The 14,065-nt window shown below is 44.2% G+C and overlaps 1 protein-coding gene across 2 annotated transcripts in view; it reads left to right on the forward strand.

Annotated features, from left to right (window-relative positions):
• AP1AR (adaptor related protein complex 1 associated regulatory protein) overlaps positions 1-14,065 on the forward strand; it is a gene marked incomplete at its 5' end in the record, with an annotated part of 31,497 nt that overhangs the window by 12,610 nt on the left and 4,822 nt on the right. Inside the window, 6 exons of one of the 2 annotated variants that reach the window (XM_081092065.1) lie at positions 2,488-2,513; positions 4,738-4,834; positions 5,776-5,874; positions 7,736-7,791; positions 8,373-8,446; positions 9,121-9,249. In XM_081092065.1, the coding sequence (XP_080948191.1) occupies positions 2,488-2,513; positions 4,738-4,834; positions 5,776-5,874; positions 7,736-7,791; positions 8,373-8,446; positions 9,121-9,249 (481 nt within the window). The remainder of the gene's footprint in view (positions 1-2,487; positions 2,514-4,737; positions 4,835-5,775; positions 5,875-7,735; positions 7,792-8,372; positions 8,447-9,120; positions 9,250-14,065) is intronic. The other variant, XM_081092066.1, reaches the window with a different exon arrangement.

The raw sequence follows: 14,065 nt of genomic DNA on the forward strand, positions 1-14,065 counted from the left end.
GCTATCTCCTGCACGCCCCCTCCTGGGGATCGAGCCCACAACCCGGGCCTGTGCCTTGACTGGGAATCAAACCAGTGACCTCTTTGTTCAACCACTGAGCCGTACTGGTCGGGCAATTAATTCATTTTTAAATAGCATCTATGTCATTTACTTTTAAATTAGAATTTTTATTTTTACTGTTTAGTTCTTTAGTTTCGTCTTTCACTAATTTATCCTACTCTAGAACATATGTAATACTATATATAATTTAATTTTTATATAGTTCTGTATGTCAATTATGCCTATTATAATATCAGCTATATAACACAGGTTTTAAAAGCATTCTTCAGAACTCAAGGAACTTTAAAAAGGGATATTTCAAACCTCTTGCCATTAGGTAGATAAAATTCCTCACAATCCAGGGTAGACGCATTCTTTAACCATAGTTTCCATGAATTTCTGAGGGTGGAATTTATACATGTTCACTCTACAAGCAGTTTCTGACTTTTGCTATTATCATTTCTAGCAGTTACTTTTGGTTGATTTTTGGCATTTCATCTCATCTAAAACTCAAGTCACTTTCAAAGTGCAGTCCAAGTACAAAAACATTACACTATTTTCTTAAAGTACATTTAGGGCTAGTGAGATGGGTGTCTGTGTCCGGTGTGCCGGTGCAATGAGAGCTCACTGGGCCCCCACCCCACGTCTCTGAAATGAGTGAGGCTAGAAGAGCCTGCAGGCTCTGACCTGCTGTCCGTTTTGTTTTCTAAGAAAAGAGGAAAATGTGTCGAACCACATTTAGGTTATTCCTCAGCCGGCCTTTCCCGGTGTGTACGGAGTGCGGTCTCGGAGTGCATGTTGGTTGTTGAGGGTCCTGAGGAGAGCTGTTGGGAAAGAGGTTACTTAAGTCTGTTCAACTCAGCATTTCCCAGAGCAATCTGGGTCTAAGTCCTGTTTATAAATAGCAATACATATTATTGTCATAGGATAGAGCACATTTAGGAAACTTACCTTCTGTTTTCCCAGTAAAATTTCTCCCTGATAGTTGAATATTTCATAGAACCTAGTTTTTTTTCCTTTTCAAAGGTCACTTTCATCTCCATGTTTGTTGGTTATTTTTAAACACAGTGAAGGCCAACATCTAACCTAATACTTTTAAAGTTCTGACAAATGTTAAATGTAAGAGTTCCTTCAGCCTTCAGTATAGGTCATCCAGCATCACTGATTTTAAAATGTTTCTTTCTAAGAGAGAAAGGAGGAGGGGGGATATCTATTGTTCCATTTATTTATGCATCCACTGGGTGGTTCTTCTTCATGCCCTGACCGGGTATGGAGCCTGCAGCCGTGGCGCATCAGGACCCGGTGACAGCAGCCACGGAGCCACCCCGCCAGGGCCACACGGCTCTTTAAAAGAATCTGTGGTCCTGTGTGTTTGCCCAGAGTGCTTTGTGTTTGGCTGCTTTTCTTTTTGCTAACCAGCCTTTTCTCTCTCGCACCACATTTTGTGTCTGGTTTGGTGGAACTGTTTTGCAATGCTATTTCCCAAATTCGTTTGGGCCATGTAGAGTTTTATTTCTGCTCTTCCTTAGCCATATATTGTAACTGTCAGATGTGAATAGCTTAACTATATGAGACAGACACATGAGCCCAAATCAGTCTTGAAATTAGGGTTTCCTTTGGAGGGAAAAAAAAAAGCTGTGGGTAATTTCATATCCTGTGGAGGGAAATGAAGACGGTGGGTTCTCCTTCTGTGAGAATGAGCTGAACTTGCAGGAACCAGAGCACCCTCCTCGGGGAGAGAACAGAATCAGGCGCCCAGGCTTCTCCCACACGTTCATCTGTTAGTCAGTTGTAGCCTTGTTGATGTCTCTGGGACAACTCGTTTCAATATATATTATTGGCTCATTGACTCGAACTCACAGCCAACAGCACTGGAGGGGCAACGTCACAGCACGTCACACTGTGCACGGGCCCTTTCCACAGTGAAATCACCCGTAAAACAGACATGTGAACACCGTGGCCTGAAACAGGCTGTAAAAGGAGCACAGCCTGCGAGCTGGAACCAGAGGGGAACCCCGTGTGCTCTGCCTCCCCGGACGCACACGCGGGCGCCCGTGTTGGCTGCTCTGCGAGAGCTCGGGCGTCCCCGCAGGTCCGGGCCGGCTGGTTCTGATGCGTGTGACCTGGGAGGTGAGCTGACACCCAGAGTCCGAGAGGGATGAAGGCATAGAGCGTGTCTGGTCCCAGCCTGACCCGGTGTAGAGCAAACATTTGTTAGAAAATTTAAGAAGCATCCAGCAATTTGTTGTTATATAATTAAGCTAGGTATTAAACTAAATTTTGCCTTCGCAAAATAGTAAAATTTTAAAGCTTTTAAATAATTAAACTTGTTCACTATGATAAAAAAGATAAGTGGAATACTTGGATTAAACAAAGTTTTTATTGGCTTGTCTGAAATAGAATTATGCTAATGAAGCATTTTAATTGTGTAATTAATTTTCTGTACAGGGGGAAAGCCCAGGAAGCAGTCACAGGTAAGGGTGTGTTTTTCTCGGGAACTTGGGTTTGTGCTGCAGAAGCTCTGAGGGCCGGGCTGTCGTCTGCTCTGAACTGCTTCCCTCTCAGACCCGGCTTTTCTACCAGATTCAGGCCCAGCACGCCCATCGCACAGGATGTCCGTGGACATGAGACCGTGCAGCGCACATGAGTGCTGGGCGCTTTCCTGTGAACCTGAGTTGTTAGGTGTTCGTTTTTTAAAAACCATTTACATTTTCTCTAATTTTTAAACTTTATCCTCCTTTTATTTATGATGTTCTAAAGCTTCTTTTACTAATGACAGATTTTTAAATATCACTGCATAGTAACTAGAACCTCAGTACTCTAATTTATTTAAAATTACTTGAGCTAAGTACTTGAAAAAGAGCCATCTGTCTTTAACTTGAAATTGAGAGTTCCTAACAGCAAGAGAATATTTAAATGTGTTTCATATTTGAGTGTGTATTTCTCTACCTTGTGTAGGCTAGCTCACGCTTATTAAGCACTGTGCTGTGGCCGGTCACTGTGCCAGGGGCCAGATTAAAGAGTCAGATGTGTTCTCTACGTCACAGGGAAGAAGGCTGCTTTCAGTACGAGGCAGGAAAAGCCGTAACGAGCAGTGGTAGAGCATTCGAGGAGACCTGAAGGAGAGGCCTCTGTCCACCGTGTGGGAGGGAGGCGCGCCCGGGAGACGTCTGTAGGAGACGCGCCTGGGCTGGTCCTGGAGGGTGACTCGTGGCGGCTGTCCCCGGGGAGAGCCTTCCGGGAGGAGCGACGGAAGGGCAGTCGTGGGAATTGACTGGGAAGAAGCGTGAGACAACCAGGTGGTGATGGGAAGGTCTGTTCCTGGTGTTGGCAGCTAAGAGTGTACACCGTTGGCACCACAAACCACTGAACACTTAAAAGTTGTATTTTATTTTCTATACGTTAGACCTCAAAACAGACAAACACACACGCCCTGGCAGAGGAGAAGAAGTGAGAGACGTCACCTGTCGGGCTGGCTGAGACCGTGTTAGGTCTTGGCATCACCTGCCAGGGGTGGGGGACGAGGAGGGGGGGCTGAGGAATGGACATGAGAAGAGGAGTCCGAAGGCAGCCCCGATGGGTGACCAGGAGGCCCAGGGCGCGGGCAGCCCCGGGCGGAGTGGAGACACTGGGCTGAGGGAAGGCAGGGACGCCAGCACTCGCAGGAGCCAAGGGACCAGCCGTGGGTCTCCTTTGCTGGCCTGATGAGAGATGGGAGCAGGGGAGACCCAGTGACTGATGGGAAGATGGTCCCAGCTTGACGCAGCCTGTGGCTCCACCTGCTTCCCTCCGACGTGTGATCTCTGCAGCTGCCGCAGGGGGTGCTGTGAGGGTGAACCCTAGTTCATGGCGAAGAGCACCTGCCACGCTGAGTGCTGGCTGCTGTCCTGTACGTTTACTCTGGGATTTGGGCTGAAATGGAGGAAGAGGAGGAGCAGCTAGCGATGGATCTGGGTGAGAGGAAGGGTTCGCCTTTCCTCCCTCCCCTCACGTGGCAGAGGCAGAAGCAGGCGGCAGGCTGGGGTGATGGGCGGAGTGAGGGCCGTGGGCCTATGAGGGGGAGATGCAGGTGCGAGGGGGAGATGCAGGTGCAGGGAGAGCGGCAGGGCGAGAAGGGCGTGGTGGTGGCCGATGCCCCTTGTTTCCCGGAGTCCATGAGGGTGACTGTGAAGAGGAAGGCGCTTGGATAAGGAGCGTGGGGATTGTGCGGAGATGCTCACGGCCAGGGTGGATGGGAGGCAGGTGACCATGTGAGGATCGCCGGCGAGGGTCAGGCGTGCTGGGCTTTCTCTGCAGCTCTCAGCCTCGGTGAGAGTAGAGAGCAGTGTAGGGAGGGAGGCATGGCGGTGCAGGTGGGGAGTGCTGGTGAGAAAGCGACTCAGGCCCGAGTGGTGCCTGCACTGGCCGGAAGTGGCCTTGGCCAGGACCTGATGGGGGCGGGGCTGGAGCAGAGCCAGAGTGAAGGCCACGGAGGCCACATTTCTTCACAGGTGGTTGCAGTTCAGAACCTGACACTGTGCCATCTTTCCACCCCACATGGCCCGTGTTAGGACGTGTGCTCTTTAACACAAGTGACAACATCAAATTGTGTTAATTCACTTGGGTAGTAAATTTCAGAATTTCCGTTTTTGAGTGTTTTATTTGGTCTCAGAGTCATCAGAAGTTTTCTTTCTTTTTTTCCCTCATTTTTCTGTGTAGGCCTCTTACTGAGGAAGAAATCATCGACCTAAGAGAGAGGCATTACGATTCTATTGCTGAGAAACAGAAAGATCTTGATATGAAAATTCAAAAAGAGGTAAGTAGCTTTTATATATGTTCCTGTAAAGGGTCTTTAAATAGGGGCAAGTTGTCGTTGACTAACATATTGCATACAAAATCCTTGGACCTATCTTCAGATATATACAAGTGAAACTATTTGAAAGTTAAAAATTATTTGAGCCTATTATAATTTATTTCAGTTTGGTTAATTTATCAGCAGCCATATGCAGCCAAACGAAGAGAGCACATGCCCCCAAAGATCAGATCCTGATTCACAAGAAGGGACTCTGGCAGGACACATGCACCTGTGTGTTTAAAAACAACTTTTAAAATCTACTGTTTCACAATAAGTGTTGTTTTTAAAAAGTCTTTTTGTTTGTCTCAGATTTATTTGTTCTTAATGAACCAACTGCTTCTAATATCATAAATGTTGTATGTAATGTATTCACAGAATGGCCTGTAATTACAATAGTAATCTATAATAGATAATATTAGCTTTAAAGAAAAAAGTTGTGTTGAAATTTGATGCTTCAGCTTTATTTGAAATGCAGTAGACTATCACGAGGGCAGTGAGTTCTATTGGGAATGGCGGGACGTCGATGCGGGCCCCGTGGGGTGATCGTCAGGAGGGGCTGACGCGAGAGGATTGGCCTCGGGCCGGACCCTCACCCCGTCAGGGCCAACAGGCAGTGAACTGTTGGGAGGATTATGAGGAAGAAGCCGTTCCGTGTTCATGCAGGTTACATGCTGCTCCTGCACAGTTTCAGCTCCTGGGGAATTCTGTAATATGACTGACTTCCTTTGGGTTATTTTATAAAAAGAGAAATTGAAATGAGAAATCACAAAAATTGGAGTTCTGCCATGCTTTGAAGGGATCGATGTTTTAATTTATTTTTATTTTATGAGTCGAGCATTTTGTTTGGAGCGCAGTTAGACAGGTTCTGATTCTGTTAATCCTTATGTTTTGTTCATGCACAGTTAGCCTTACACGAAGAGAAGCTAAGACTAGAAGAGGAGGCTGTGTACGCTGCCCAGCGCGAAGCAGCCAGGGCAGCAAAGCAGCGAAAGCTCTTGGAGGTGAGGGACCCTCCGCGTTAGGGCGGCTCTTCTCCTGCTTCTCCCTGACCGGCCGTGGGAGCTCTTCTGTCCCGCCAGTCAGGGGCTTCTGCGTAACCAATGTATTCCTGCCTGTATTTCTAGGAATTTAAGGCAGACCGGTTGAGCTTTAACAGGTAGAAATGACATCCGATTATACACTTGATGCTGAGTGCTGCTTGCCTTAGGGTAGCAGGCGCTAGCTCTTGTTTATCCCAAAGATCAGCTTCAGTTTTCTAAAATCCAGTATTCTGTTGGAAAAATACATATACCCTCAGACAGAAACAGGGCAAAACTGGCCTTTTTAAGTTTAATTTTGTCATTTTTTTGTTGCTTTTTAAAAACAAGGCCTTGAGTTGCTAGAATTTCCTATCCTTCCTAGTCAGGTAAGCCGGGCAGTTTTGCCCCCAGGGATGCTGTATATTTCTCATCTTCATTCTCGTGTCTTTTTGGGAGATTGGGAGTTTGAGCCTTGAGAAATCTCTGGCATGTTATTAGAGAAGGCAAGAGGTTTGCCATACCTTACCAGTGCTCATGGTGTTTGGCAAGCATGTCAAACTCAAAGGCTAACAAGGGCCAAATAAACGAGGCATGTGGCCCACGGGCTGTGAGTTTGACATGCTTGGTGTACGGCATTGTAATGCCCTGAGCTCTGACAGCAACCTTCACGGAGCCTGGCTGAGTGTCCGGAACTGTCCTCGGTGGTTCACAAGTCTTACCTGTTCAGTCCTCACGACAATCCGGGGTGTCAGGTCGTTAGGTGTTAGGTGTTGCTATATGTTGAGCCCCATTTTATAGCTGAGGAAGCGGAGGGACAGAGGTGAGGTACCGGCTGGGATTCTACAGCCAATGGACGCAGAGCCCGAGGTCAGCTCAGCAGACTCGGCCAGCGTCCCACTCAGTGTCTCCCCCATGCTCTGCCTAGACGAGCGCGCTCTGCCGTGCTCACGGCCGGTGCAGAGGTCACGTCACAAACAATGACTGTAGCTCAGAGAAGCCGAAGCGTCGTGCCCGTCACAGGCTGTGGGGTTTCTGTGTGACCTGTGTCTTTTATCTCACTCGCACACGTGTGGTTCAGCCGAATACGTAATTAGATCACACGGGAATGTCTTTTTTTTTTGGAATTTCTAAATAGTGGGGAAGTTTAAAAATGAACTCACCTCCACTAAGAAATAAAAGTATTTTTCTGGTTGTAATGTAGGCAACTCTTTTTACTGTAATTCTTATCTGCTCGCCTTTTAAAGACAGAAAGCATTGCATATGCATCACAGACTCCACAGCTGCATAGCACACCCACACAGGAAGGCACAGGTACTCAGGGCGCATCTGGTCTTCGCGGCAGCCCTGGGGGTTTGCTGGGGCGTCACAGCCTCTGTCACTTACAGGTGAACAAACAGGAGTCAGGGACGTGCCAGGGTCACACAGCTGATCACTGTCAGCACAACCTGCCAGGTCTGCTCGGGCCACGCTGCCTCTCCCCGAACGGAGCTTCCTGCGCTGTCCGCACTGGTCCGTCCTCCCCTCGGCCCTCCCAGTCCGAGGAGTCCTCAGGTGTGGGAGGCTGTTAAGGATGTATCTTTTTAAAGTTATTTTTTTAGAACGCTGAATGTCCTGACCACTTAAGGATTAGACACTGATAAATAGAGTGGCCTTCTAACCGTAAATATGAGAACGTAGACGTAACAGTGGTGAGTTTAAGGGGAAAGACTTCAGTAGAATAACTTCCTAAGTTTTTGTGTTTTCTTTTACACACTACAAAAAAGCGCATCTTGGCATCGCATGACTGGTCTTAACGCTCTGCTTGTGCGGCAGTGACTTTGTTCCGCTTCGTGTTTCCAAGCAGGAGAGGCCGGGCGCCGTTCCCGGATGCCGCCCCGCCAGCGGAGCCGATGGCCCCAGGTACGGCCAGCGCTGCTCGGGTGACAGTGTTAGTGTTGCTGCGTGTCCATGGACACCCTCACCTGCCTGCTCCCCAAAGATCAGTGCTTGTCAGAGACACGCTCTTGCAAGAATGCCAAACGTTGCTTGATGTTGGAAAGGGATCGTTTCTCTAAATGGATTCTATGGCAGCTTTAAGAGTGGCCACGTCGTCTATATAGAAACGATGCCACGACACACCGAATGCCTTTGGATGAGCCACGTGTGCCTGTTGTTTGTGTCGGCCCTTAGCCCCGCTGCTCTTACAGTCTGGTCATTTTTGGAAGAGTGTTCCTGCCCCTTTCCCACGCTGCGTGTACACATTGTGAAGTGGGAGTTATGGCTAAGCTCTGGGGATGTGACACCAGAATTAGCCAAAATCTTAGTTTCCATTTAATGCTAACATTAAGAAAATTAAGCCCTGTTGTCATTGTTATTTTAATGGTGCAGTAATTGTGAGTTTGTGTGGGACAGATCACCAAGCCAAACGTCGTCGTTAATTTAAACATGCATTATGTCCATCTGCTATGAATATAGACAGCAGTTGTTTTACTTTGTTACAGCTCAGGACCAGAAGACGACTTCGAATCTTGTTTGCGAAACATAAAGTCACAGTATGAAGTGTTTCGAAGTAGTAGTAAGTCTTTAAAGCATTCTGTGTACGTTTCACGTCTCCTTTAGCACATCGAGCAGGTGATAGTTGGGGGTCCCGGCTCTGTTTCGGGGAACTCCCGCCTTTGGTTCCTGTTGCCTAGATGGTCAGTGAGAGTCCTTAATACACAACAGAAGTTGGAGAGAGCAGTCTCGGGCCCTTCCTGCAGATTTCTGTGGGGAGATAGGGCCTCATGTTGTAGTTCTACTCTGACCCCAGCCTCCCCCAGAAAGAGAAAGGAGAGGTGGGAGCTGTAACTCAGGGTTCCTGAGGGAAAGGCTGTTCTCCATGGTGCAGGGGACACTCCCAGGAAGGGCAGCATGGGAGTGTCTCTCTTAATACAGACCGCCTTTTCCACTTTGTCCCCCTTTGTAATGGATTATGATGAATAATACGTAGACTTCATTATATTTGAAAAGTTTATAATTATTTACATTTGTATGTTTGCTGTGCTGCTCAATGGCGGAAACACAAAAAGAAATGGGGGGGGGGGGCTGTATGTTATCTAAACACGCTTACAGATGTAATGGTTTGCCCTTGTTTCTGTGACAATAAAAGGCATAGAAGTGTTTGGGGAGAGAGATTCCTGCAGAGTAAGTGGTTGTGGTACTGAGTACAGACGACCGATCACATTTAATCATATTTGGTGTATATTCCAGGACTCTCGTCAGATGCCACCGTTTTGACACCAAATACAGAAAGCAGTTGTGACTTAGTGACCAAAACCAAATCGACGAGTGGAAATGACGACAGCACGTCCTTGGATCTGGAGTGGGAAGATGAGGAAGGTATCTGACGCTCACCATTCACCTGACATGTGCAGTTTACTCTGTTAATTTATAGAAATCAACTGCTGTTTTACTTTTCCTTTTGATTTAAATTATTTTTTGTTGGAAGTATTACCGGTCTCCTTTTTCCCCGGTTGACCTCTCCCCAGCTGCTTCCCCTCCCAGCAGATGTCTCCGCCCCTTACTGTCTGTGTCCTTTGGTTATGCTTATATGCATGCATACAAGTCCTTTGGTTGATCTCTTACCCCTGCCTTCCCTCCCTGGCTTGATGGTTGCTTCTGTGTCTCTGGACCTATTTTAGTTCATCAGTTTATGTTGTTCTTTATATTCCACAAATGAGTGAGATCATGTGATATTTATCTTTCTTTGACTGGCTTACTTTGCTTAGCATAATGCTCTCCAGTTCCATCCATGCCGTTGCAAATGGTAAGAATCCCTTCTTTTTTACCCCAGCGTAGTATTCCATTGTGTAGATGTACCACAGTCTTTTAACCCACTCATCTGCTGGTGGGCATTTGGGCTGTTTCCAAATCGTAGCTATGGTGAATTGTGCTGCTATGAACATAGGGGAGCATACATCCTTTCTGATTGGTGTTTCTTGCTTCTTGGGATATAGTCCTAGAAGTGGGATCACAGGGTCAAATGGCAGTTCCATATTTAATTTTTTGAGGAAACTCCATCCTGTTCGCCACAGTGGCTGCACCAGTCTGCATTCCCACCAGCAATGCAAGAGGGTTCCTTTTTCTCTGCATCCTCGCCAGCACTTGTCGTTTGTTGATGATAGCCATTCTGACAGGTGTGAGATGGTACCTCATTGTCATTTTGATTTGCATCTCTTGGATGATTAGTGATTTTGAGCATATTTTCATGGGTCTCTTGACCTTTTGTATGTCCACTATCGAAGACATTTAGACATTTAGGTCCTTTGCCCATATTTTGATTGGATTGTATATCTTCCTTTTGTTAAATTTTGGAGATTAAACCCTTATCGGATATATCATTGGCAAATATGTTCTCCCATACAGTGGACTCTCTTGTTGTTTTGTTTATGGTTTCTTTTGCTGTGCAGAAGCTTTTTATTTTGATGTAGTCCCATTTGTGTATTTTCTTCTTGTCCTAGGAGACGTATCGGTAAAGATACTGCTACGACATATGTCTGATATTTGCTGCCTATGGTTTCTTCTAAGATTTTTATGGTTTCCCGTCTTACGTTTAAGTCCTTTATCCATTTTGAGTTTATTTTTGTGTATGGTTTACTTTCACTTTTTTGTCCAATTTTCCCAACACCATTTATTGAAGAGACTGTCTTGACTCCATCATATGCTCTTGCCTCCTCTGTCAAATATTAATTGAGCATAATGGCTTGGGTCGATTTCTGGGCTCTCTGTTTTGTTCCATTGGTCTATATGTCTATTCTTGTTCCAGTACCAGGCAGTTTTGAGAACAGTGGCTTTGTAATACAGCTTGATATCTGGTATTGTGATTCCCCCAACTTTGTTCTTCTTTCTCAGGATTGCTGCGGCTATTTGGGGTCTTTTTTTATTCCATATAAAATTTTGGAGAGTTTGTTCTAGGTCTGTGAAATATGCTGTTGGTATTTAATGGGGATTGCATTAAATCTATAGATTGCTTTGGGTAGTATGGACATTTTAATGATGTTGATTCTACCAATCCATGAAGACAGTATATTCTTCCATTTGTTTATGTCTTCCTCTATCTCTTTTTTCAGCGTCCTGTAATTTTCTGAGTACTGGCCTTTTACCTCCTTAGTTAAGTTTATTCCTAGGTATCTTAATTTTTTTGTTGCAATGGTAAATGGGTTTTTTGTTTGTTTTTTAAGTTTCTCTTTCTCTGAGTCCATTATCGGTGTATACAAACGCCATAGATTTCAGGGTGTTAATTTTATATCTTGCTACTCTGCCAAATTTATTTATTAAATCTAGTAGGGTTTTTTTTGTTTTTGTTTTTAAATATATTTTATTGATTTTTTACAGAGGAAGGGAGAGAGATAGAGTTAGAAACATCGATCAGCTGCCTCCTGCACATCCCCTACTGGGGAAGTGCCCGCAACCCAGGTACATGCCCTTGACCGGAATCGAACCTGGGACCTTTCAGTCTGCAGGCCGACGCTCTATCCACTGAGCCAAACCAGTTTCAGCTCTAGTAGTTTTTTGATGGAATCTTTAGGGTTTTCTATGTACAATATCATGTCATCTGTGAATACTGACAGTTTTACTTCTTCTTTTCCTATTTGGATGCCTTTATTTCCTCCTCTTGTCTGATCGCTGTGAATAGGACTTCCAGAACTATGTTGAATAATAGTGGTGAAAGCAGGCATCCCTGTCTTATTCCTGTTCTTAAGGGAAATGCTTTTAATTTTTGCCCATTGAGTATAATGTTGGCTGTAGGTTTGTCATATATGGCCTTTATTCTGTTGAAGTATGATCCCTCTATTCCCACTTTACTGAGAGTTTTTATCAAAAAAGGGTGCTGTATTTTGTGGAATGCTTTTTCTGCATCTATTGATATGATCATGTGGTTTTTATCTTTCAGTTTGTTTATGTGATGTATCACATTTATTGATTTGCGAATATTGTACCAGCCTTGCATCCCTAGAATAAATCCCACTTGATCAGGATGTATGATCTTTGTAATATTTTGCTGGATCTGATTTGCTAATATTTTGTTAAGGATTTTAGCGTCTGTGTTCATTGGAGATATTGGCCTGTAATTCTCTTTCTTTGTGCCTTTATCTGGTTTTGGAATTAGGGTGATGCTGGCTTCATAAAAAGAGCTTAGAAATGTTTCTTCCTCTTGAATTTTTTGAAATAGTTTGAAGAGGGTAGGTGTTAGTTCTTCTTTGAATGTTTGGTAAAAATTCACCTATAAATCCATCCGGTCCAGGATTTTTGTTTGCTGGAAGTTTTTAAATTACTGCTTTAATTTCTTTGGTTGTTATTGGCGTACTTGGGTTTTATCATTCCTCCTGTTTGAGTTTTGGAAGATTGTATGTTTCTAAGAATTTATCCATTTCACCCAGATTGTACAGTTTGTTGGCATATAGTTGTTCATAGTATTTGCTTGCAATCCTTTTGTATCTCTGTGGTACCCATTTTTATATCACCTCTTTCACCTCTGATTTTATTTATTTGGGTCCTCTCTCTTTGTTTCTTGATGAGTCTGGCTAAAGGTTCATCAATCTTGTTATCAATCTTGTTTATCTTTTCAAAGAACCAGTTCTTGGATTTGTTGATCTTTTGTACTGGGTGTTTGTTTGTTTGTTTTGTGTCTATGTTATTTATTTCTGCTCTAATCTTTATTATTTCCTTCCTTCTACTTCCTCTTGGCTTTTCTTGCTGTTCTCTTTCTAATTCATTTAGTTAAAGGGTTAGATAGTTTATTAGTCTTTTCTCTTGTTTCTAGAGGGAGGCCAGTGCTATGAACTTCCCTCTCAGGACTGCTTTCATGGTGTCCCATAGGTTTGGGGTGGTTGTGTGTTTATTTTCATTTGTTTCCAGGAAGTTTTTAATTTCTTGCTTGATCTCATTGGTAACCCAGTAATTGCTTAATAACATGCTAGCTAGCCTCCATGTATTTGAGTGTTTTTGAGTTTTTTTTATTTTAGTTGATTTCTAACTTCATGCCATTGTGATCTGAGAAGATGCTTGGTTTTATATCAGTCTTCTTGAATTTGTATAAACTTGTTTTGTGCCCTAACATGTGGTCTGTCTTTGAGAATGTTCCATGTGCACTTGAGAAGAATGTATATTCTGTTGTTTTGGGGTGAAATGTTCTGTAAATGTCAGTTAGATCCATCTGACCTAGTGTGTCATTTAAGGCCTCTGTTTCCTTGTTACATTTTTGTCTGAAAGATCTATCCAGTGAAGTCAGTGGTGTATTAAAGTCCCCTACTATGACTATTGCTGTCAGCCTCTCCTTTAAGGTCCATCAAGGGTTCTTTAATGTCCGTTGGTGCTCCTGTGCTGGGTGCACGTATGTGTACAGGGTTCTGTTTTCTCGTTGAGTCATTCCCTTTAGTGTTATGTAGTGACCTGCTTTGTCTCTTGTGACGGCCTTTGTGTTGCAGTCTGTTTGGTCTGAGAAGAGTATTGCTGCTGCTCCAGCTTTACTTTTCTTTCCATTTGCTTGGAATATATTTTTCCGTCCCTTCATTTTGTCTCTGTTTATCTTTTGTTCTGAGATGGGTATCATAGACAGCACGTATATGGGTCTTCTTTTCTTATCCATTGTCACCCTATGTCTTTTGAACAGAGCATTTAGTCCATTTACATTTAAGTTTATTATTGATAGGTATTTATTGCCATTTTTGTTTTCTTTATGCCGATGATCCTCTCTCTCCTTTTCTTCTTCTTAAAGCGGTCCCTTTAACATTTTTTGCATTGCTGGTTTGGTGGTCATGTACTCCTTTAACCTTTTTTGTCTGGAAAGCTTTTTATTTTGCCTTCAATTTTAAATGATAGCCTCACTAGATACAGTACTCTTGGATTTAGGCCCTGGCTTTTCATTACTTGGAGTACTTCATGCCACTCCCTTCTGGCCTGGAATGTTTCCATTGAGAAGTCAGCTGTCATTCTAATGGGAATTCCTTTGTAGGTGATTTGCTGCCTTTCTCTCCTGCTGCCTTTAAGTTTCTTTCTTTTTTTTTAACATTTGCCATTTTAATTACGATGTTGTCTAGGTGTGGGCCTCTTTGGGTTCATCTTGATTGGGACACTCTGTGCCTCCTGAATGTGTGTGGCAGTTTCCTTCACCAGGTTGGGCAAGTTTTCTGTCACTATTTCTTTAAACAGGTTA

Source organism: Myotis nattereri (assembly GCF_964212035.1).
Source record: "Myotis nattereri genome assembly, chromosome: 5".
Classification (NCBI taxonomy): Eukaryota; Metazoa; Chordata; class Mammalia; order Chiroptera; family Vespertilionidae; genus Myotis; species Myotis nattereri.